General features: G+C 40.9%; 1 protein-coding gene and 1 non-coding gene across 2 annotated transcripts in view; one reads left to right on the top strand and one right to left on the bottom strand.

The window, feature by feature from the left end:
• GAREM1 (GRB2 associated regulator of MAPK1 subtype 1) overlaps positions 1-22,691 on the top strand; it is a 66,376-nt gene extending 43,685 nt beyond the window's left edge. The window contains exons 4-6 of the mRNA XM_053467449.1: positions 5,370-6,536; positions 14,641-14,807; positions 20,921-22,691. Of these exons, the coding sequence (XP_053323424.1) occupies positions 5,370-6,536; positions 14,641-14,807; positions 20,921-21,824 (2,238 nt within the window). The 3' untranslated portion in view covers positions 21,825-22,691. The remainder of the gene's footprint in view (positions 1-5,369; positions 6,537-14,640; positions 14,808-20,920) is intronic.
• A 1,596-nt stretch (positions 22,692-24,287) lies between these two features.
• LOC128498562 (small nucleolar RNA SNORA35) lies at positions 24,288-24,420 on the bottom strand. The gene has a single exon (XR_008354777.1). It is a non-coding gene; the product is annotated as a small nucleolar RNA SNORA35 (small nucleolar RNA).
• Positions 24,421-26,042: the final 1,622 nt, after the last annotated feature.

The following is a 26,042-nucleotide window of genomic DNA, read 5'->3' as shown; positions in this document are numbered from 1 at the left end:
GCCCTGTGGTAACCGATCAATGAGAATTAATTTGCACAAGTTCTAGGCCGGGCAAAAGTTTGGTCTACATCAACCAGGCATCAGAAGATTTGTTATGAAATAAAATAATATGCTGTATCACGTGTATGTGGGTAAAATGAAAACAGTGGAAAAAAGTGAAAAATAATAATTATAATATACTTCCCAAATGACCGCAGCAACCCAAAAAGCACTCTTCCTTAGGGTGCAAATACGAAGATATACAGATGATTGGGGCGCAGGTACATATAGGGAAGAAAAAACAAATATATATAGTGTAAATCGTATAAACACTGAAAAGTGTATGGAAATATGAATGCACTCACAAACGAACAGAATGCTTCAGGCCTCTCAAGTGTAGTAAACAATGAAATCTTTAATTGATCTTCATATAAGATCTAGAAAATAAAACTGAACATAGTGCAGTATCTCAATAAAAGCAAAAATACTTCTTTAGATTGCACTCACAGTTCATCCATGCACGGAGTGCATTTAAAAGCAAATGAAGTCCACCAAGAGGGGGGGGAAGGGGAGTCCCGTATGGTGTTTTCTGAAGGACCACAGCGGATTTATCATTTATTATTTTATTCACGAAGAAAACACCATACGGGACTCCCCTTCCCCCCCCTCTTGGTGGACTTCATTTGCTTTTAGATGCACTCTGTGCATGGATGAACTGTAAGTGCAATCTAAAGAAGTATTTTTGCTTTTATTGAGATACTGCACTATGTTCAGTTTTATTTTCTAGATCTTATATGAAGATCAATTAAAGATTTCATTGTTTACTACACTTGAGAGGCCTGAAGCATTCTGTTCGTTTGTGAGTGCATTCATATTTCCATACACTTTTCAGTGTTTATACGATTTACACTATATATATTTGTTTTTTCTTCCCTATATGTACCTGCGCCCCAATCATCTGTATATCAGAAGATTTGTGCTGCTAGAAACGTGGGGACGTGGGGTACATTCCTTACAGTATTGCAGTCATTTCTTATAAGGTGTCCTTCGCTTGGCTTACAGACTGGGATCATCTAAGACAGGCCAACATCATAATTTTGGTATATGCCAGTATATAGATTTCCTGTCTGGCAGATGTGAACTCTTTTCAATTTTAACCTGAAGGGGCAGTGAAACACTGTCATGTCCCAGAAAAATTCTGTACAATTCTTTCCATTTAAAAAAAGTGACGTTGTGACCAACCTCCCCTCACAACTTCAAACGGTACCAAGTTTCTGCAATGTCTTAGAGACGTTGCTTTACCAAGACATTTCACGAGACTGTAGCACACCACTTAAAAGATATTTCCTTCTGTTTATATCCTGATTGTAACTTTTTGAGTTATTCGGGACAAATAGATTTGGGTGGGAGGTATGCTTTTACCAGGTTTCTATGAACCCCATATCCCCTTTAAAGGGGATATCTGATATCCTTTATGTCACATATATTCATAACTCGTATCGGGTTTGGTTAAAGCATAACCCACAGAAAGTTGTGTTTGGAAGCCTAGTGTAGGCCACCCAGGCCACCACAGTCCAGGGATAATACTGCTGCTTTACAACTGCATTTTTATTAATGGATGACATAATAGATTTTTCAAAATGCAAAAAGTATTGCAGAAGAGACTTGCTCTGTATATTTTGTGTATATTGAACCTACAAACAGCTTTACAATGTAATCGGGACTTAAAGGGATATGAAAATTCACTGTCCATTGCAAATATAAAACAGATCCACAAAGTTGTGCCTCACATGAACTATTGAACTGCGCATCGCGCAGACGTCCACCAAGGAGTCTGGGGGGACAAGTCTAGGGATGCATCAGTAAGTGGGGGGGGTATAAAGCATATCTGGGGGGCAGAGTGGCACATAGGAGTATAAGGCATATCAGGGGGGGTATGTTGAAGCCTATTGAGGCTTGCATTCTTTAATTATTATTTTACTGATTTAACTCCTCCCCCCGGGTGCCTGTACTGAAACCAGGAAGTGTAAGCAGGAAGCATACTCCCAGAACATGATCCATAGCACTCCCAATGAAATCAGTGGGATCAGCAGTAGCTAATCGTACGATTCTAGCCATCGGCATTCACATAGCGTACATGTGACTAGCTGGTTTCATATTAAATGCAGATTGGCATCAATAAGGCAAATAGGGCTGGAATGTTCTACAATCAGAGAGAATTTCTGTAAACTTTAATTCAGAACAAGGTAATCAGAGAAGAAAACATTCTTGTTATTTCACTCGTTGGTGGAAGAACACCCAGCATATGAAATTACACACCACGGGCGATTGGGAAATGATGGCATTCATATTATAGAGGATTTAGGAAGTTCAAAGTATGTGGGAAATTTGGAAGTTGCATTCTTCAGCCTGTAGGCGAAAATAATAATAATTTACTAATAAAGTCCCTAAGAAGTACGTTGTGCGCCCTTTTTTGTGATTGGTGCAGATCACTATGGTCTAGGTTTCGAGCCAGGTGTGTGCGTGCATGGGTGTATGTATTTGTATATGTACACGTTGGCAAGCAGGAGATGTTAGGCTTGCAGCTGGGGGATTCTGTATTTGCAAGGGGTATGAAATAAAGATTTAAAGGGACGCATCCGTCATAAGTACATATGATAGCTGGATTAATATATATTATATACACACACACACACGAGATAAAATATCAGAATTAGGCTACATGTTATATCTTCAATCCACAAATATTTATATCTCTGGCCTTTATGTTTATATATAAATATATAAAAAAATACTCAAAAGAACACAGCCACCAATGTCTGTGGATAACTTTCCAAAGGAAGGAGAAGGAAACATAGGGGAAGGATGAGGGCAACACTAATCCAAACTTAAGTTTTAAAGATTGTGACTTAATTTAGGTCTTGTTTTTAGGTACATCAGCTTCCCATCAGATGCTCTTTGTCTCCTGGCAATCCATTCTCCTCTACATTCAGGGTTCTTGATTGAACCCCGTTGGTAACCATCGGCACGCTAACATGGTGTAAAGGAACAATGCAATACTGGGCTACTGCTACCAGCTGAAAGAAATAGGAGTTAATTCTGGCTCACCCTCCGCGTTTGGTGGAACGCTTTTCTGATTAGGGCGCAAATCTCAAAGCTTGTGCTGGTTTGCCACCCATTATCTTGTTTCTGTACAGACTTCATTATTTGACATCGTCACTGTTGGATTGCAAATAAAAATTATGTGGATTGCAATACGTCACCTGAAGAATGGTGATGCTGGGAGGATTGTTACAACTGGAAACAGTCATTTTTTCCAGCCTAAAAATAACCGTCCCAAATAGCATCCACATGATCAATAAGTTCATGCATAATTTGTGCTGCATCAACCAATCGTAAAACCACATAATGGAATTTGCAGGCTATTATTATAGACCCAAATATGTTACATTTTTAAGGAGAATGAGCCTGTAACACAATATTTGTATTTGTTCGCAAAAATGTGTAAAATAGTAACTGTCTGCAATACTAGTTATCTAACACTTCTGTCACCTATGGTGTTGGGGTGGGTAACCCATTCAGTGTAGATGGCTAGAAATGAGAGGCCATTTTCAGTCATTTATGGTGTATCTGGTTGTCTAGTGCGTGCAGATGTTTTGCCGCAGAGCTGACGTGTCGAAGTTCTGTCCTGCACTTTGTTTTAATGTTTTTCATGTTTAACAGTTTCTCATGTCAGCTGCTTCCTATATAACTTGTATGGAGCATCTCTCCCTCTGTGCTCTTATGTGTTTATCTATATATAATATCTAACTAGACAGATAGATATTATACATAGATAGATATTCTGAACCAGTCCTCCCAGGTAAATCTAATCCACAAGCGCGATATACGTGACAGCAATGGGTTTTGACTAACTACATCAGGTCCTCCAAATACATAGCGTCTCCAAAGTTGGACTTTTCATTTTTATCCATTTATTTTCCTTTTTGTATTCTAATTAACAATAAAAGGTGAATAAAAACAGTTCATGTTGATGAAAGTAATATTTTTCTAAATTGATTAACTTGTTGCTGTTTCTGTTTAAGAAAAGAAACAGAAAAAAAGTTTCTTATAATTCAACTGGATATGTTTAAAAAATACATAATAATAATGTATTTCCAGTTGAACAATATTTAACAAAGAAATACAATTACAAAAAAACAGCCAATGAATAAGGGAGGATCATGTACATTCTAGGAAACCTGTTTTATACACAAAAAAAATAGTAAATAAAAATGCTTTAAGAAAATATGCCGAAATCGTAACAGTATTTATCGTTTTGTTTCTGTACGGATCTTCTTAAAGATTTGGGAGCTTTATTTGCAAGGTTCCTTTGTGCTGCAGATGTGTTTATAAAGCGTTGGTAACGGAGAAATAGTTTTCTGGATGAGGTCAGTCGTTTATAATGCTGGGTGTTAATTCTGCTGTTAATAAGAGCAATAATACATTGACAGCTTCCTGGATTGGTGTGTAGGAAGCGATTAGATGTGTTTAGATAACGCCAAATGTGAATGGCTTCCTTTCAGGAAACACTGAGACGTCACAAAGCCATGCTTGCAGATTTAACATTACTCTTGGCCCCAGTTCTTGTTGGCAGATGATTTCAAACCCTGGACTGGCATGAGTGAAAGGGCAAGCTAAAATTCTTATTCATGTGCCATCTCGCTCACTTAACTGACCATTACAGGGGGCCCAAGCTGGCCCTGCATAATGCCTAGCTAAATGTAACATTGCTTTAAACACATCTTCCAGTATTATGTTTCTACGTACCTTCTAACAGTACGAAATGTTCACTATTCTCCAATGCATTTCCTGCCTATCTTTGGAATCATCTTTTATTTATGTGACGCCAATCATATAGGGGGAATTCTGCCGAAATATATAAATGGACAAGAGACTGCAAGGCCGTCGTATAGATAGAACAAGGTTTTAAAGCCGTGACTATAATACTACAAAATATTCTTAGGTCCCCTAAGTAATAACTTAAGTGAAAATGTTTATTCAAAATAAATCTACTGTAGCAAAAAGTATAGTTTTGAGTTACTTACTTTAAATGATTTCCACAAACTTCTGGTACTGGGGTAAAATGTAGCTTGCTCTTTTTTCACTTGGTCGAGGTATGTCCTTACTTAGGGCCTTGGCCCCTCCATTGGCAGACTGAATAAATAATAGCACTACATATGTCCCTTTTTGCGGTTTCATTTTGGGGATAGTTTGCCACTGTACACGTTAAATACGAGCCATCTTCCTGTTTTATCTGTGCAATTTCAGACTGTTTTCAAAAGTTGCTATACTATGTTGTGAATGCATAATGTCCCGCTGAACGTAACAGAAGTAATTGTGCATTGCAGGTGGCCTCTGGAGAGTGCAACGAAGACACAGAAGTGTATAATATCACACTATGTACCGGAGATGAGCTGACACTAATGGGGCAGGCTGAAATCCTTTATGCAAAAACATCCAAGGAAAAGTCACGTCTGAACACAATTTTTAAGAAAATTGGAAAATTGAATTCCATCAGCAAGTTAGGTAAAGGCAAAATGCCATGTCTGATATGCATGAATCATAGAACTAATGAAAGCATCAGCCTTCCTTTTCAGTGTAAAGGGAGATTCAGCACACGCAGCCCTCTGGAGATTCAAATGCAGGAAGGAGAACATACAATTCGCAACATTGTCGAGAAAACCAGATTGCCGGTAAATGTGACCGTGCCTATCCCACCTCCGCGTAACCCATATGATCTGCATTTCATACGAGAGGGACATCGGTATAAACTTGTTAACATTCAGACCAAGACTGTTGTGGTTTGCTGCGTATTGCGTGCCAACAAAATCATCCCCATGCATTTCCCATTACATTTGTCCGTTCCAAAATTTAGCCTTCCGGAGAACCCGGTGAAAGGGGAAGCTTGGCAAGATTCTGTGGTGCAGCACTGGTACAATATATGCCAGGAACAGTTCGATATAGAAGAGTATTCCCGGGCAGTAAGAGACGTGAAAGCGGATTGGAACGAAGAATGTAAAAGCCCTAAAAAGAACTGGTGTGCTGGCCATAGCCACATACCAAGTTCTCTTAGTTATGCACGTGATGAACTGACACAGTCTTTCCATAGGCTTTCAGTCTGTGTGTATGGAAATAACCTTCATGGGAACAGTGAGGTGAATTTACAAGGCTATAGAGACCTTTCTGGAGACTGGGCTGGGTTTCCTCAAGATTCCCCACAGTATCATGATTCAGGTGATAGTGGATGCGATTACCTTTTTCCAGAACCCAGTGAAGAATCAACATGTCTACCAGCCAAGCCAGAACTACCTTATGAGGAGCTCTGGCTAGAACAAGTATCGGTCAAGAAGGTAGGGCAGCCTCTCACCCGTTCACAAAGTGAGAAGAACAAGTGTGACTCATTTAGAGTTTCACAGCCCAAGTGTGGCACATCCTCGCTCTCCTCTCCGGGATCTCTACCGACAACCAAGTGTCCAGAAGTATCCCCACCTCCAGTGCCACCAAAATCTGAAGCTGTAAGTTGTTTTTGTTTTTTACATCTGTACAAATGGCCTACATACTATTCATTCACATTGGTACTAATAGGTGTAATGCTTGTATCGTATCCGAACATCATACAATTTATGCAGGCAAATATCACATCCCGAATAGGTTGTGTATTAAAAGTGGCCCATTATGTGATGAAATAAAATAGAAAGAGTAAGATGGTGTTATTAGAAGTCAATCAATAGTAAATGCCACCCCGGCCTTTAACTTGTCATAACAGACAGACAAATTAAATTGAAACAAAATCTTCAATACAAATTAAAATAATAGGTTTACATTATAAATCGTGTGTGTGTGTGTGTGTCAGGATAGGTCATCTTACCTTCTATTTTATGGATATTTTGGAAACAGAATAATGTACACGGTTTTGTGTTTACCTTTTGACCCAGATAACTTTTTTCTGAAAATAATTCCTTCAAGTTATAGCTAGTTTAAATAAGTAATCCTCACACCAATTATAAGTAACCATAGCTGTGAGAAACTGACTTTACCGTTTAACATGTACTATGTTGCAAGGCTTGGGATCCTTTATATGATTATAATCGGGATCTCTAAACCTTTAGGCTTTATTTTCTCATTAAAAAAGGAGTTTGCCACAATCTGTTCCTCCGCTACCTCAAACTGAGCCCCTGGGTTGCTAGGCAAAAAGAAACAATAGCAACTCTTGTCTTGAGGTTCCGGCGCGCCTCATGTGTTGGTGCCATCTGCTGGTTAAATAAGAGCCTGTTCTATAGGCAAGGTCTAAGCTTTATGAATCTGTCACTGAGCATCAGGTTCTTAAGTCATTATAGGCAAAATCAAGGATATAGGATCACAAATCAGATAACCAGATCAACTGATTAAGAAAATCACTTTTATCAGTTATCAAAAATGGGTCGTGCGTATAGAATAATAAAATATATAGTCTTATATATCAATAACCCAATGTACAGCGCTACGGAATTTGATGGTGCAATATAAATAAATAATAATTTATTATAGCCACTGGCTACTAATGATCTAATCTAGAAATTACCCACTTGGAAATTTGGATTTGTAGACTTGCTGACTAGACCTGCATTTAATACAGCAGGGAGGGAACTGTCTGGTGTATTTATTATGTTTTTAATTTAGAAATAATTATAAACAAAAAATAACAGACCTAAAACCTTAGATCAGCCAGAGGAATACATGCGAAGCTTGTGCGGAGGGCAGGGACACTTGTATTCTACACTTCCCCAAAACTCTTCAAGTGCAGATGTAACCGCTTACCAGTCATTTGTCACGTATTCATCGGCAGCGCCCTGCGTCGTTACACACAAGATCGTTAAGTATGATGGATATTTCCAGTGTTTTCAGAGAGGAATATGTCTATTTAGAGGAGCTTGGGATTCACTCGGAGTTATTACAGGGGTCATGATTTTGGTCAGTTTGGGACAATTTTGTGGCGGTCATTTCTTTGCAGTCAGCAAGTGGTAAGGGTGACCTGCACAGCTCTGGATGTTGAGATATGACTGATCAATTGTGTTTTAATTTCTTTGATGATTGAAAGGGCTTCTAGGTGTCTTGTTTTCTGTGGTTTAGTACGAGGCTATAGCTATTAGACTTATCAGATGAGCTGCAGTCTGATTTTGTTAATTAGTGGCGACATTTAATATATGGGATACATGGTTGGAAAAATGGACCCCAGGAGCCAACCATGTATCTCATATGTGGTCGCACTTTCCCCCTCCCTTAAACTATGCCTGGTGGATACAGAAGGGCTTACCCTGATCATGGAATTTATCACTTTAGGGCTGCAACTAACTATTTTCATAATCGATTAGTTGGCAGATTATTTTTTCGATTAATCAGATAAAAAAATGTAAATTTTTCATTTATTTAAAATTTAATAAAGCAACATAGGATGTTAAAAACAAATGGCAGCATAAAAAAAAACTGATAAAAATGCATTTCTTGTTTTTATTTCCCAACCTGCCCCCCAGTTATGCACATTTGAGCCCAGACTTGCCACACTGCCTCCCAGATATGCCACTCCGCCTTTCCCACATTTCCTTATACCCCAGATATGTCACTCCGTCGTCCCCAGGTATGCCATGTGCCCCCCTGATATGCCATAGTGCGAGATTTGCAGACTTGTTCACAGACACAAATACTTTTATAAATACAAGGTTAATCTTCACTGCCCCAAGGATTTAGATTCCCCTCAGTTTTTTCTGCTTAACCTCTGACTGCATCTTAAATTAACCCAGGGGCGTACCTAGAGTATTTGGCACCTGGGGCGGATCCTGTATGTGGCACCACACACACACACACACACACACACACACACACACACACACACACACACACACACACACACACACACACACACACACACACACACACACACACACACACACACACACACACACACACACACACACACACTTTAAGACTGCATAGCTTCTATCGTTATATACTGGCGTAGACATTGAAGGTGGTACAGCATTACACCTATCACTATATACTGAGGCAGACATTGATGGTGGTACAGCGTAATCCCCATCACTATACATTGAGCCAGACATTGATAATACTGCAGCATAACTCCTAGCACTATATACTACGCCAAACATTGATGTGGTGTAGGCCTACCACTTCATTGTCTGGCTTAGGGATGCACCGAAACTTCTGGACTGAAACCGAAAATGCAGCATTTACCTGTCCGAAACCGAATATGACCCCCCACAATAAAAAAAAAATAAAAAAAAAATCACACTTTTATTTAACGTAAGTGTAACCGCAAAATAGGACAAAAAAAATTAACATATATATATATATATAATTAACAGCAATCACACTCCTATCATGCCCAGGCATACCCAGATTCCAGCATGTACTAGCTGACTTGGCATGATAGGAGTATGATTGCTGTTAGCATCCATATACATCTATCATATACACAAACACTTTAAGTCACTCACTAATTCACACTTTCATTCACATAATTCACACATCTATTCTCACCCATTCACAAACTTACACATTCATTAATGCATTCTCACAAACTCAATTATCTCCCTCATTCAGACAATTCATCCACACATTCACTCATTCTCACTATCTACCTCCCCCACTATCTACCCTCCTCTCCCCCCCCCCCCATCTACCCTCTCCCCCTCCCCCCCCACTATCTACCCTCTCCCCCTTTGTAGTTAAAGGTTTTGGACTTACCATTCAGAAGTCCTGCGGTGGGAGCACGACGCCTCAGTCTTCCTGCTCTGCCGCTGCGCTGCTTCACTGCTGAGCGCCGAAATATGACACCGCAACGGAGTTAGAAGCCTCACGAAGGAGACTGAGGGGCGCCGAGCGGTTGCTAGGCACCCCTCTGTCAATCAGGGACACGTGGTCACCCTAGCTCATGGCACCCCCCTGATGACCGACACCCGGGGCGTACCCCCCCGCCCCACACTAGGTACGCTACTGAATTAACCGCATTAAATTAACCCTCAGTCCTCAGCATTAAATTAACCCTAAAGACCCCATCAGCCACAACTGCCCCTAAATTAACCCCAAAGACCCCATCTGCCGCAACTGCCCCTAAATTAACCCCCACTTCCCCTAACTTTCAGTAGCCCAAATATTAATTTTATACTGAGTCAGATGAGTTCCTGAGCCACGTGGATGCTACAGGAAATAGGCGGGGCCAATCGGCAGTGACTGCAGGGAGGAACTGGTAAGTTGTAACTGCTGTGAGTCACAAACAATTAAAACAAGGGGTATTTTTATAATGATAAAAATGTTATCGATTTTATCGACTAGTTGTTGCAGCCCTTGTACCTTTTTTTCTTTTTTTGCAAAATTAACCTTGCCATGGGGCCATCCAAGCTATTCCTCCATAATGTAAAGATACGTGCAATGAAACTTTACTGCCAACTCCCTCTTTAGTGAACAAATTCACATATGGAATCAACCATGGGAGACATGTTTGAGAAGCGTTTTTTTTTTTTTTAAATGTACAGTTTTACTTCATACGATGGCAAACTGTAGCATACATAGCATTTGAAACACACACACACACACACCGGTATATATAAATCTGGTTTTAGAAAATAAATGCAATATTTTTAGAACCTATTGTGCGAGGTCTCAGAATAACGTATACATAATAGAGTCTAGCGAAACTATATGCTTTATGGGAAAAGTGAAAGCGCTTGTGTTCTCTGCCGGCCTCCTACACATGTCCATTATCCAGGAAGAATAATAAATACTAGAACCCAAACACCCACGCCTGCTTAAGCGTTTGTGAGGCAGGTATTAGAAATAGTGCTTAATCTCAGCATGTTACAATAACTGATCATTCACATAAAACCGAAGCCTTAAAGTATAATCATCTAAAGCAATTTTCTAAAAGAATAGTACAGTGACAATGCAAACACGCTTACAGCACACGCTGCATGCATATGCACTTTGCCACAGACTGTATGTGTTTATATATTATATCACATATAATGTGGCAACAATTTTTTATATAGAAACTACAGACTTAATCTGTGTAAATAAAGACCATAAAGAGCTGTTAATGCACATGTGCGGTTATCCTTTTACTTCTGCCGTTTGTTAGCATGAAGGCGTTTGGTATATTATAAGATCATGGATTCAATGAGGATTACGAATGGCAATTTATTTTCATTGTAGGCACAGTGCGTAGTGGTATTGGAGATCTCTGCCCTGGGTCGCTCTATCAGGTTTTGCACGGTTAATACCACAAAAGGGCGATAAACCGCAGGTGGAAAAAGAACAAAACCCCAGTATTTAAAAGCAATTGGTAAAAGCATTTAGTGTGATGTATTATAATACTAAAAAAATGGCAAACCAGTTGTCTGTAGTAGTCATGTGATTTTTACTATAACTATATAGTTTACTATACCTCCTAGATCCACCTTGCTCCTAGGTTTACTATACCTCCTAGATCCACCTCGCTCTGTGAGCTGAAAGAAAAAAAATCCCCAATGCTGAGAATAGCTCCGACAGCTACAGAAAATACAGTATAGATTCCTCATTTTCTGATAACAGGAAATAAACACTTTAATGGCTCTTTACTGAAGTGTATGTGGCGGGCGAGACTGAAATCGGAATAACAAGGGAACACTAGGGCGGAATTTGTGTTCCTTCAGCATTGGAAACAACATGCCAGTATTTTAACTCTTCACATGTGAGAATTATTTGCGAAGATATAGCCCTAATTTTAGGACTTGCTCATAAAAAAAAATTATATAACAATTTTTATATTTCTTTGGAACTGGAAGGTTCCCCTGATGGTGACATCAGTGGAGGATTATTTTTACAGGTTACCTTTTTTATTTTAACTATTCTTATTTTTTTATTTATTTTATTAATCACATTGTGATTAGAAAGTTGGGCTCCATTGACTTGCATGGTTGAATGCAGTACCTGTTGTCAACCTGCAAGGGGAGCCAGAGTTCTCAGGAGGGTCTGGAGAGACCCTCTTGGAAACTTGTTTGTTTTTTTGTTAAAGGACGCTGCCAACTTGCCAGTGGCAATTTCTCTCAGTGGTGCTTATGACAGCTGTCCAGAGCGGTCACGGCGCGTCCTGGGGTGGCTGTTCGGCGTGTCACTTCCACCGGCTGCCCCCTCTTGACACCAGGGAGTCTGGAACACGGGGGACAAGTCTAGGGATGCATTAGTATGTCATGGGGGGGGCAGGGGGTATAAAGCATATCAGGTAGGCAGAGTGGCAAATAGGGGGGTATAAGGCATATCTGAGGGGCAGGTTGGCAAATAAAAGGAAATAAAATAAATGCATTTTTCTCAATTTTTTATTAAATATGAAAAAAGTTTACATGTCAATTAATATTTACTAATAACTTTTTTCTTATAGGGTAGTCTTATATTCAGGCTTTTTTTCTAAATTAATACTCAAATTTTGGGGGGGTCTTATAATAGAGCAAAAACGGTATTTTATCTAATGAACAGGATGTGGTGTTAAACCAAATGTAAACATATCTCACAAAGGTTTGTCTACTTTAACAGATATTAAATAAGAGACAAAAACACAGTAACCTAAAATAGAGTGACAGCCCAACAAACAATGCAACACTTTCCAAGACTAAGGGTTACCAAGGACCAACAGTAACCCAGCACACCGCAGATTTCCCCACCCATGCAGGATTGTGGGCAGAGAGAGCCTGAACTAAGATCTTGCTTGCGAGATCACTGGAGGTGTGCCCTCGTTAACATATCAAAAGATACAGGAAGAGTTCAACTGGCAAAAACATTAACAATCCTTATGTCACCACACAGGAATGCATGCATTTTAACATTCTTGGTATCTATTATGCAGTTAGTCAGCATAGGTTATATACAAACTTGGGAAACAGCCATTTTAAAGGCCCCCGCCCTCCCAATTCATAATGCACCTTACTTATAGATACGCCCCTCTGGTCCCTAGATATGCTATATGCCCCCAAATACTCCACTCTGCCCCCCCCAACTTACTAATGCATCCCCAGACTCCCTGGTGTCTACCGGGGGCAGCCGGTTGACGTCTACGCGATGCATGTAGGACAACCTCTGCTGCTACTCGCCACTTTTGCTGCGCTTCTATGTCAGCATTCCGTCATAGAAGTGCCAGAAGCAGCGGAGGTTGTCTGCGTGCATCGCACAGATGTTCACCAGCCACCAGAGAGGAGGTTACAGGTCTCCTGCAGCTCTGCAGGATCTGGATCCTCATCTCTGGCAGCCGGTGAGCATCTGCTCGCAGAAAACCTCCGCTGCTGGCCAGTACTTATGTGCGGCTTCTATGGTGGAGCACCAGAAGGTCATGTAACGCCGGCACTCCTTCATAGAAGCCCCAACGATAGTGCCAGCAGCAGCGGGGGTTGTCTGCATCGTGCAGACATCCACTAGCTGCCAGAGAGGAGGATCCAGATCCCCTGCGACGCTGCAGGGTTGGGGGGGGGTACACACCTGCTCGGCCCCTGTAACTGCATGTCCCGGGCGTCGGGCGATAGTTTGCACATCCCTGCGCTAAACCCCGATTTATAGACCACACCTCAATTTTAAAGAATTAAAAGTGCGGCCTATAATTGGGCCAATACGGTATATCCCTGTGATAATGTAAAGCGCTCATAATGGCATAATAAAGTAACAAACATATGCTATGCAAGTCTGTTATCCATAATTAAGGGGAACCCGTCTGCTCAGAATGCTTTGAGCATTACTGTTGGTCTTGGTTAGTCTTAACCGTTTGAGCTTGAAAGGGTGAAATTCAAAAAAATCTACTGTTATAATAAACGGGTTTCTTGTTTGAAAGGTAATTCTTAAACAAAAGTCTAAAATTAATCCCTGGAAAAAAAAAAGTAAAATCCTTTTGGGATCAACATACTAGACAACAGGGAGAATCTAGGAACCAGCTAAAAAAAGTTAGGAGCCAGGATTATTTTGTAAACTAACAGTTTTATTTTCAACAACAAAAATTAATGATATCCCAAGGGAATCCCCCCCCTCCCTTAAATATAGGCACACTTTCCTCAAACCCGTTTTTTTTTTTTATATTTAATACTTACATTCACGCTTTTCTGTTTTTCCCCACTATCCTCCGACGTGACGATCCTCTCCCCGTCACGAGGAACTCTTCTGTGAGCCCCGCCCCCTTGAGCATCACATCTTAAAAGGGGCGGGACAAAGAGCCTCACTGAGGCACTGCCCCTCACTGTGGGTGCAAGCCGGTCGGCTAATAAAATTAAAGCGACCAGCGTGAACACGCGGCAGTCTTACCTGGGATTTGTCGAGCCCTGTCGAGTATCTGTATTAAGACATGTATTGAAATGTCCATACAATGTTAGGGGGTTACTATTCTTACCACTCTGGCTTTTTTTCAACTATATAGAAATGGAACTCAGTGTTTTTTAGTACTTGATTTCACTTTGTCAGAAACCGAGAAAGTGTTTTGGAACATTATGATATGTAGTTGCACAACATGTTCTGTAATTTAATTCCAGAACAGTTTGTCGCACAGCAGTGATCTTAATGTATTAATTTAGGACAGTGGAAATCGGTAAAAAAACTTTTTTTTTCTTCCAATTCTAGGTAAGAGAAGAATGCAGGCTGCTGAATGCTCCACCTGTGCCTCCACGCAGTTCCAAACCATCGTCCCCCACCCCATCTGTTCCTCCATCAACAGGAAAAATAGCGAGGCCGCAAACGCGTTCTCCAAGTCCTACGCTGTCTTACTATTCTTCAGGGTTGCACAGCATGTAAGCCTCCGCATTTCTGTTAACAGGCTCTTCAACTATTATATATAATATAATATATATTATATGTATGTATATTGAAACTTATTTTGGGCCAGCCAGATTATTTTCTAGAAATCATATCTATTGGGGGTCATTAGCTAAGCAGCCGGTTAAAAAATAAGTATTAAATGTCTTGTCGATGTCTTAAAATGTAAGATTAATACAATGACAACGTATGTGTGTCATTTGAAGCATTTAAATATCCCTGTAAAAATGTATTTTAAAAAGAAAACTGCTTACTTACATCACTAGTAAGGGTTCTTAACTAAAAGGGCTCTACATGGATGAGCACTATTATGGAAAGCAAACATGTATAACTAGAAGGAATGCCCCGAAATTAAAATTCTGGGCCGAAACCGAAAATTCAGGATTCACTTGGCCGAAACCGAAAATGACACCCCCACACTTTTATTAAAAGTAACACCAAAATTGGACAAAAAAAAAATAAATCAATACAATATACCGTATTTGCTCGATTATAAGACGACCCTGATTATAAGACGACGCCCCAAAATCTGAATATTACCGTATTTGCTCGATTATAAGACGAGGTTTTTTTCAGAGCAAATGCTCTGAAAAATACCCCTCGTCTTATAATCGAGGTCGTCTTCTAATCAGACCTCAAAATGTCCGCTGGGGCCATGCTGCTTACCGGACTTTGGTCGCGAGCAGCAGGAGAACAGGAAGCTAGAAGAGTGTCACATAACTCTGCCTCCCCCTCCTTCCTCTGGGGGGCGGGGCCAGAGAAGTTGCTCGCACAGCTGGGCCTCTGCAGAAGTCTTCGAGTGAGAGATCTGCAGTTCAGGTAAGGGGGTGGGGGAGGGTTTTTGAGCAAGTATGTGTGATTAATGGAATGAATGAGTATTTAAATGTTTGTGAATGAGTGTGTGTTAGTATGGATGTGTAAGGGGGGTAGTGGTGGTAGCATGGCATAGGGAGGCTGTACTCAGACTCCTATCATCCCTAGGTTCCAGCATGTACTGGCTGCCTTGGCTTTATAGGAGTGTGATTGCTGTTAGCAGTTATATATAAATATATATACCTCCAGAAATGCCTTTTAACCCCCTATATGCCACTCTGCCCCATGATATGCCTTTTAACCCCCTATATGCCACTCTGGAATATAGGGGATTAAAAGGCATATCATGGGGCAGAGTGGCATATAGAGGGTTAAAAGGCACATCATGGGGCAGAGTTGCAAATAGGGGGTATAAGGCATTTCTGGGGGCAGAGTGGCAACCCTGGGGGCAGATGTGCATAACTGGGGGGGCAGGTTGGCAAATAAAAGGAAATTAAAAAAATATATACCGTATTTGCTCGATTATAAGACGACCCTGATTATAAGACGACCCCCCAAAATCTAAATATTAATTTAGGAAAAAAACAAAAAGCCTGAATATAAGACTACCCTATAGGAAAAAAAGTTTTACTAGTAAATATTAATTCATGTAAACAATATTTTCATATTTAATACAAGCTATGATTGAGAAAAATATATTTTTTTTATTTCCTTTTATTTGACAACCTGCCCCCCCCAGTTATGCACATCTGCCCCCAGGGTTGCCACTCTGCCCCCAGAAATGCCTTATACCCCCTATTTGCCACTCTGCCCCATGATGTGCCTTTTAACCCTCTATATGCCACTCTGCCTCCAGAAATGTCTTATACCCTCCTATATGCCACTCTGCCTCATGATATGCCTTTTAATCCCCTATATGCCAGAGTGGCAAATAGGGGGTTAAAAGGCATATCATGGGGCAGAGTGGCATATAGGGGGTTAAAAGGCATTTCTGGAGGTGTGTGTATATATATATATATATATATATATATATATATATATATATATATATATATATATATATATAAAAAAACACTTTCAAAAGATGGTCAGCACTCCAGGTCTTTAAATTGACAATTTCATTTTATTCAAAGTCAAGTCGACGTTTCAGTCATTGCTGACTTTTCATGACTGAAACGTCGACTTGACTTTGAATAAAATGAAATTGTCAATTTAAAGACCTGGAGTGCTGACCATCTTTTGAAAGTGTTTTGTATGAAAACTGCTGGTTACTAGCACCGGGCTTGGAATATTTGGAATGGTGTGCAATGGACTCTGAGTGTATGTATATATATATGTATATATATATATATATATATATATATATATATATATATATATATATATATATATATATATATATATATAATATATATAACTGCTAACAGCAATCACACTCCAATCAAGCCAAGGCAGCCAGTACATGCTGGAACCTGAGGATGATAGGAGTGTGAGTACAGCCTCCCTATGCCATGCTACCACCACCCTTACACATCCATACTAACACACTCATTCACAAACCTTTAAATACTCATTCATTCCATCACACACACACACACACACACACACACAAACCCCCCACCCCCTTACCTGAACTGCAGATCTCTCACTCGAAGACTTCTGCAGGGGGCCCGGCTGTGAGTGCAACTTCTCTGGCCCCGCCCCCAGAGGAAGGAGGGGGGAGGCAGAGTTATGTGACACTCTTCTAGCTTCCTATTCTGCTGCTCGCGACCAAAGCCCGGTAAGTAGCATGGCCCCAGCGGACATTTTGAGGTCTTATTAGAAGACGACCTCGATTATAAGACGAGGGGTATTTTTCAGAGCATTTGCTCTGAAAAAAACCTCGTCTTATAATCGAGCAAATACGGTATTTTTCTCAATCATAGCTTTTATTAAATATTGTTTACATGAATTAATATTTACTAGTAAAACTTTTTTTCCTATAGGGTAGTCTTATATTCAGGCTTTTTTTTTTCCCTAAATTAATATTTAGATTTTGGGGGGTCGTCTTATAATCAGGGTCGTCTTATAATCGAGCAGATACGGTAATTTAGGGGGGGGGGAAGCCTGAATATAAGACAACCCTATAGGAAAAAAGTTTTACTAGTAAATAATAATTCATGTAAACTATTTTTTTTAGTTTTTAAATTTCCTTTTATTTACCAACCTGCCCCCAGTTATGCTCATCTGGCCCCAGGCATGCCTTATACCCTCCTATATGCCACTCTGCCCCATGTTATGCCTTTTAACCCCCTATATGCCACTCTGGACAGAGTGGCATATAGGGGGACACTTACATACCCAGACACTTACCTACCCTGTCACGGACTGGGTCCAAACAGATGACTGAAAGGACCCAGCGCGCCCGAAGATTGTATGCAGGAGTCCCAGTGCAGTAGTGGAGTTGGACAGGGCCTGGTTGCAGGGTGACCACACTCACCCAGGTGTTGAGCACCTAGGGTTGTGCAGCCAAACACCACCGCCCTGATGTAGCAGCGGTTGAAGTCCAGAATGAAGTAACGTGATATCCTGCAGGCACCCTGGAGCAGACATGAAACATATCACTAGAATCACGTGCAGGATGCTGCAGGCAGGGAGTATGGAAGCTAAGCAAAGGATATAGCAGAAACATAACAAGCAAGGGACAGGGAGACCAGGCACAAAACATAACCAGACAAGACATACATGTTACAGGGCACTACAGTGAACCAGACAAGGAATAAACATTACTAGACAAGATATACATGATACAGGGCACAACAAAGGACAGGGAAGAAGGCAAGGAACACAGGGGAAGGAGTGTGGAGCTGGAATCCTCGGATGCTTCTCCTTTAAGCAACGATAGGCCATATTGACTAGGACATGGGGAGAGGAGAGAGGAACCAGAATCCTCAGAAGATACAAGGAAGAAGGGCAAAGGTACATAAGAGACAGACAAACATGAATACAGAAACTAGTCTAAGACTGTTTGATAACTATTGGAGAGTCCGTCACATCATATGGCCATAGTATGCTTAGCCCACCACTACGCCAAAGTACTCCAATGACGGTGGGTCCTAACGCTAATCCCTGCTGACAGTGGTACGAAACAAACCAAACATGTAAACCAAACACATAGCACTGAGACATACCTTTAGACTGCAGACTGAGACAAACAGAACACATGGGTGGGGCACACCTTATATAGGAAACAGAGCTGAAGCAAAGAGCTGAAGCAGAAGCAAGGAATGGAAGATCAGAACAGAGCAAAAGGAAATCCAGGAATGGATCGAAGCAAAACAGATATGCAGACTGAGACAGTTACACTTCCCTACCCACTGAGACACTTCCCACCCAGACACTTACCTACCCGCTGAGACACTTACCTACCTCACCGCGATGCCTCAGCAGGTGCTTGCTGCAGCTCCCACAGGATTTCAGCATGACGCTGTGTGACCCCGCTAGGCCCCGCCTCCTCCAGAAAATTGAAGAGGTCTACCGGATCTGCTTTTGGACGGCACAGTGCCGCCCGATTCCGGTCCTGCTTCTGGAGCAACCGTCCCCAACCGTCTCGGCTTCCCCGCAGTGGGCGGGCTATCCCGGGAGCAGGAAGGTACGCACGTATGCAACCTCGGCTGCTGCCGGCACTTTCGCCGGCGCTCGGTGATAGACGCCGGCAGCAGCTGAGGTTACCATACAGGAGGATCCAGGTCCCCTGCTGCGATGCGGGGGATCTGGATCTTAGTCTAATAGTCAGACCTCATTTGAGGTCTGATTAGCAGACGACCCCAATTACAAGACGAGGGGTATTTTTCAGAGCATTTGCTCTGAAAAAAACCTAGTCTTATAATCGAGCAAATACGGTATGTGATTGTTAACAGCAATCACACTCCTATCCCGCCCAGGTTCTAGCATGTACTGATTGCCTGGGCATGAGATTGCTGTTAATCATAAATATATATAAATATTGTTTAATTTCGCTGTCCAATTTTGTTGTGTTACTTACTTTTAATAGAAAGTGTGGTTAACACAACACAATTGGATTAAAAAAAAGTGTAATATATATATATATATATGTAATTGCTAACAGCAATCACACTATCATGCCCAGCCAGCCAGAACATGCTAGAACTTGTGCATGATAGATTACAGGCTCCCTATGCCATGCTATCCCCCCCTCTTACTTACACATCCATGCTATCACACACACTGATTCACAAACATCCATTCACTCAATCACACATACTTGCTCATACACCCTCCCCCACCCCCTTGCCTGAACTGCAGATCTCTCACTTTCAGACTTCTGCAGGGGCCGGCTTCTTCCCTCTGCAGCTTCTCTTGTCCCTCCCCCAGGGGAAGGAAGGGAGCAGAGTCATGTGATGTACGTGACTCTGCTGAGTTCCTGCTTCTCCTGGCCTGTACTAGAGAGACGCTGCTCGCACAGTGTGTGCGATCAACACACAGGTAAGCAGCCTGGCCCCCGCGAACGAGAATTTTCCGATATATATCTGTGCATCCCTAAAAACTAGTGTATACGTTATTTCTATACAGTATGTGTGTGCGTACTATTCAAATTAAGATTTGTTCTATGGATCAGAGCGACTCTGACCATATGCTTGTATACAATTTGTATACAAGCTGCTTTATAAAAAAAATCATAGTATTAAAAAGTATTTTCTGTTTTGAAACAATTCTGGTTCTCAGAAAGGTTGATTATGTGTAAAGGCAAACGTCAAACATCTAAACACAGGAATTCCCCATGGTAAGAAGAGAACAGGGGTTGTCAATACGCATTTCACAATGTCACTAATTTTTCTGTGTAAATTTTTGTTTGGCCTCAGTGTATTATGTTAAACATATTTACAAAAAACTAGAATAAGTTTATTGCGTAATTGAAAACTTTAAACTCCATTTCTTACCTATATTGTGAAGGACAGTAACATTAAATACATCCTTATATGATATTCTGAGAGTTCCTTTGACCTTTCAAAGTCACGTTGTGCAGCACCCTTTTGCTAACCGATGGATTAATACATGTAGGATTTACGCGAAGTGCAAAGTAACCACTCGTCACTTGCAAGTGACTTAGAACTGGTTAAAGATTATCAGCAGGGCAGTCATTACTGCCTTTCAGAAATGCATACCTAATGTGCTGATACAGTTACAGAAACCAACAGCTCATAAAAAGCATTGACCTACAGAACATTTATTTCATTTTATTCTTATTTACTATGGTCTTGTTTGTTACTTTTAGTGGAATCACAGAAAACGAGATGAACAACTCAGCAGATACTGGACAGGTTTCCTGTTATCCATGTAACTGGATTAAAAACGAATTAAGTGATCTTGATAGTAAGTTGCCTTGTGGAAGTTCTTCTGAAATTCTTCCTTCCAGATTGTCCTGGCCAAATAGATACTGTGGTGGTGCAGAAGGTAGGAACGCTAATGACTTACTTATGGATCAGTGTCGTAGTTATTACAGCTATCCTCGGCAAAAGACCCCAGGCACACCAAAGAGAAACCCCCCAGCTCCATTTGACTTTAGTGGATGTGAATCCTTGGCAGGCTGTGTGCCAATGACACCTGATGAGTTTGCTGACATTACATCTGGCTGCCCAAAGTCTGCAAGCTACTCCCTGGACAGTTCCACAGAAAGAAATTTAGCAGACAACAGCACAAAGCAAAGTGTGTCATGTCCTGCTTTACCACCACGTGCACCAAAGTACAGCGAGTCAAGCTCGGTTTCAGAACCATTGCCTCTGCCTTTAAAAATAGATGGAGCTGAGGATGAATTGGACACTTCTCCATACATCTCAGAGGAGCATTACTTTGCAAAAAAGGGCATGCAGGACATTTTCTCTATTTCATACCCATTTTCTTCTCCTCTGCATATGCAACTAGCTCCAAGGTCATGTGGTGATGGTTCCCCATGGCAGCCTCCATCGGACCTTTCTGGACTTTCTATAGAAGAGGTGTCAAAGTCTCTCCGGTTCATCGGTTTATCTGAAGATGTTGTGTCCTTTTTTGTTACTGAAAAGATTGATGGGAATTTACTTGTTCAGCTTACAGAAGAGATCCTGTCGGAGGATTTTAAGTTAAGCAAACTGCAGGTTAAAAAAATAATGCAATTTATTAATGGTTGGCGACCCAAAATGTAACTGTATAGTAGCTACAAGGTACTGAACAAATTTTATCTGGCTCTTGTTCGAGGGCTGTTACAGTATGGAAAAGTTTTTTGCACTAAGAAAATAATTTTGGCTGTATATAGTTATACAGAATTTATTACTATGCAGTGAATGGTACGAGTAGTAGACAAATCACTTAGTACTGTATGTTAATGCAAACATCGAAGAGAACACTCAGTGCGCCTCATAACACTGAAATGTGAGCAGCTGCTAGCAACCATTTTCACATATAAAAGGGAACTCAAGTTCATAAGCTTCATGTCAATATATGTACTATGTTATTTAGTATTAAAACGTTTAAACAACATTCTTTTATTGACTTATGGTAAAATTGTTTAGTGCATTATTCCCATAGGTGATTGGAAATAACACTTATTTAAATGTTAAATGGCCTGGCAAAGACAAATGATTCTAGATCTGCTGCAGAATGGCTTGCCGGTTCAGGAAATAGTGGGTTTTAGGTGTCACGTACGGCCCTAATTGCTGAATCGAGAAATGTTTCCTGATTCAGCTGCTCTCTTGCCAGTCACAATCAGAGTATATCCAAGGTATATCTAGGGATGAGGTGACAGATGCACCAGGAAAATAAATTGATGGAGTATATAATTACTCAGAGTAATCTGCAAAGACTTCTTCACTTCATGTTCAGAAGGCTGATTACTATAGACGAAGTGTTATTTCAACATTAATATTCTTTTAAACCTTACCTTTTCTAAATAATATAATCTGTATCACCCAGAACAAAACCACTGTTTGAGATGTAGAAACTCATTACGTGGTAAAATATGCCTTTATAGACAATGTATGTTTTCAATTGTACATAAATATGTATAATATATATATATATATATAAACTTATTTTCACCCATTGTTTTTCATGTCTTTTTTTTGTATGGAGTCTCATTTTTAGCAAAAAGGCCTATAAACCACAGATGAGCATATAATTCACCTATGATATCTGGCCATTATTGATGAATAGGCGATTAACTGGAGACTTTGATTTCAGCCCCTTCACTACACATCATGAAGATTCTGCTGAAGATTTCAACTGGGAAGATTTTCACCTATTGAATATGCATTATACAGGGCCATCTTAGGCCACCTTGTTGGGGAAACCTACCAGCTTTGGCCTTTCATAATCTATGAAAATTAAATTCACTCTCCTCTTCACTGGAACAGAACCATTTGAGCTTTGTGCTGTTGCATCACCAATTTTATTTAAGATTTTCTCAGATATAAGGGGGGAAGACTTTACTTAAAATAAAACATAACCCTTAAGAGTGCCAGCTATGTAGGATATATATATATATATATAATCTTGGACAATGTCTTTAAAAAAGCACCAAACTTTTAGGGTGCGGCCTATATCCGAGCCAATACGGTATATAAAAAAAAATATTAAACCTTACTTCCCATTGCCCTAGCATAACATCTACCCAGTATAACCCTCCTGCCCCGTTCACAACCCCCAAACCCGTTAAGCCACAGGCATAAAAAGTATACAAAATTGTACACCTTATAGTATGCTCCCTGGTGCTGGGAAAGTGGCAAATCTATATAAATTAGGTATTTCTGAAATCAGGACACCTGAATTGATAAACTTGGAGGGGATTTTCCATCACTTTACCTAATTTTGTGAGGATTCAGAGGGAAAATGTAAAAAAAACAATTTTTTTTTCTAATCTTCGCTAGTTTTTACTACATTTCTCATTCTAAATTTTCAGCTAATCATCCAACTATGGTATCAAACGAAAGCTCTATCTCTCCTTGAAAAAACAATATATAGTTTACATGGGTACACTATTCACAGTAAAGGAGAATAATCGCTAAACCGACATACCCCAAAAATGGCAAAATTGCTCCGGGCTTTGAGGTACCAAAAACCCCTGGGATTGAAGGGGTTAACTTTTATTTGATAGATATTTTACTCACCTACAAAAGCAAGTAAAAAACCAGCTAAATAGATTTGTCCTGAGTTTAGAAATACAAAAAAAACATTGGGTAAGTTATAGGGCAATAGGTACAAGTAGCATATTACGATTTCCAAACCGTAATTCTGGTCATTCTGCCTCCATCTTTGAAGCTGGTTAACTCAATTTATCCCCATCAAACCATATATTTTTGAAAACTAGACACCCCAAGGTATTTCAAATGCTGGTATTTTAACCCTTTCCATCCACTGATTATACAACCACGCTTTGTCAAACTTTATAATAGAATTTGTGTGAAAAAAATAAAAATTACTATTTTAGTTATTAATATACATGGTATGTGTCAGTGTCCAACAACACCCCAATATGTGTTCAGCAACATCTGAGTACAGTGATACCCCACATGTATGGGTTTGTCAAGATGTGTGGGGGCTAAAAGGTAACATTTGGCACATGCGTAATTCAATGTTTCAATTTGGAATTTTGACATCCGGTCAAAACTTTTTTTTGTACCCAACTTTCACAAGGGGCAGGCTACAAGAAAGCCTGGCCTTTCTCCAAGAAGGGATTTGATCTAGCATCGTTAAGCAAACCCTTAGCCACATAATAGACAAAGGGGACAGTGCAAATAAATGCTCATACAAATGGTACAGCAAATAAAATCTAAAAAGCAGTAAATATAAGTGGAGCAGGAACAAAAAAAAAATTTAAAAAAATGGGCAGCTGTTTCGTACAGCTTGAAGCAGCTACCAATGCAGAAAAATCTGCAATCGCGTTTTCAGCTGCCACAGACAGCTTCAGGGAAGGGGGTGGTGTGTTGATTGGGTCCCCACACAAGTGTGGGTACCTGACCCAACACCCCCTGCTGCCTGATCGCTCCATGAGAGCGTCAGTGCAGCGTTAACCCCTTCAATGCCGCAATCGCAGCATTGAAGGGGTTAATTCCCGTTTTTTATGGGGCTCTGCAGCTGGTGGTCTGCCTGGAAGCCCAGGCAGACCAGCAACAGCAAAAACGAGTCCCCACAAGTCCTTTGATCAGTCCTGTAGGACTGATCAAAAAGACTCCTCCCCTGCAATCTCCAGTCTATGGGAGATTGTGTCCCAGCTGCCAGAGGCAGCTTCAGGGACAGGAAGACAGGGTTCTTTGGTCTCCACATGAGTGTGGAGACCATCCCCCACCCCCTCCCTTGTTCAATTAACCCCAACCCACCTCTTGCTCAATTAACCCCAACCCACCTCTTGCTCAATTAACCCCTTCAATGCTGCGATTGTGTTGCAGGGGTTAATATTAGTCCCCACAAGCTTGTGGGGACTAAATATCAGTCAATGCTGTGCTTCAATGGAGCATCAGCATTGAAAGAGTTAAAAAAAATGTAAATTTTTTTTGTAAAAAGAAAGAATTCTTACCTGGGAATTCCTTTTCCTTGTCCATTTCCAGGTGGCACATGAGAAGAGAAGGCTCCGCCTACCAGGTAGGGCAGGAAATACTATAAAAAAAGGAGACCTCCCCCTTCCTCCCCAGTGTGGTTAAAAAGAAAGACTCAGGCAAATAATAGACAAGCAAAAGTAAATTTAATGGGTGGGAGTAAAAGTGTGCCACCTGGAAATGGACAAGGAAAAGGAATTCCCAGGTAAGAATTCTTTCTTTCCCTTGCCATTCCAGGTGGCACATGAGAAGATTTAGCGAGATAGGGAGGGAAGGATTCCAGTCTGCAGGACACGACGACCAAATTGAGACTCGTCAGAGAGATGAAGGTTCAGCCTGTAGTGCCTTACGAACGTATGAATCGACCTCCAGGTCGCTGCCTTGCAAATGAGAGATGGATTCACCCCGGAGAGTTCAGCCCAGGATGTCGAGACGGATCTGGTCGAGTGTGCCTTCAGGCCGGAGGGAGGCACTCTTCCCGCGGAGATGTAACATAAGGTGATTGCGTCCTTAAGCCAGCGGCTTATGGAAGCCCTGGACACTGCTCTGCCCCTGCGGGTCCCCGCAAAGGACAGGAAGAGTGCGTTGGATTTCTTCCAGGCGGACGTACGCGAGAGATAAGACAGGATACATCTCCGCAGGTCTAGCGAGTGGAGTTCCAACTCCATGGGATTCTTGGGATCCGGACATAACGTAGGTAAGACGATCTCCTGATCCGAAAGGAAAGGTGAGACAACTTTAGGGAGAAAGGTTACCGGTGGTAAACTGAGGATAACGCAGTCCGGCAGAATCTTGAGAAAAGGTTCCACTCTGGAGAGAGCCTGGAGCTCACTC

The sequence above is a fragment of the Spea bombifrons genome, chromosome 5 (genome assembly GCF_027358695.1).
Source record: "Spea bombifrons isolate aSpeBom1 chromosome 5, aSpeBom1.2.pri, whole genome shotgun sequence".
In the NCBI taxonomy this organism is placed as follows: domain Eukaryota; kingdom Metazoa; phylum Chordata; class Amphibia; order Anura; family Pelobatidae; genus Spea; species Spea bombifrons.
This window is presented reverse-complemented; position numbering and strand designations above follow the sequence as displayed.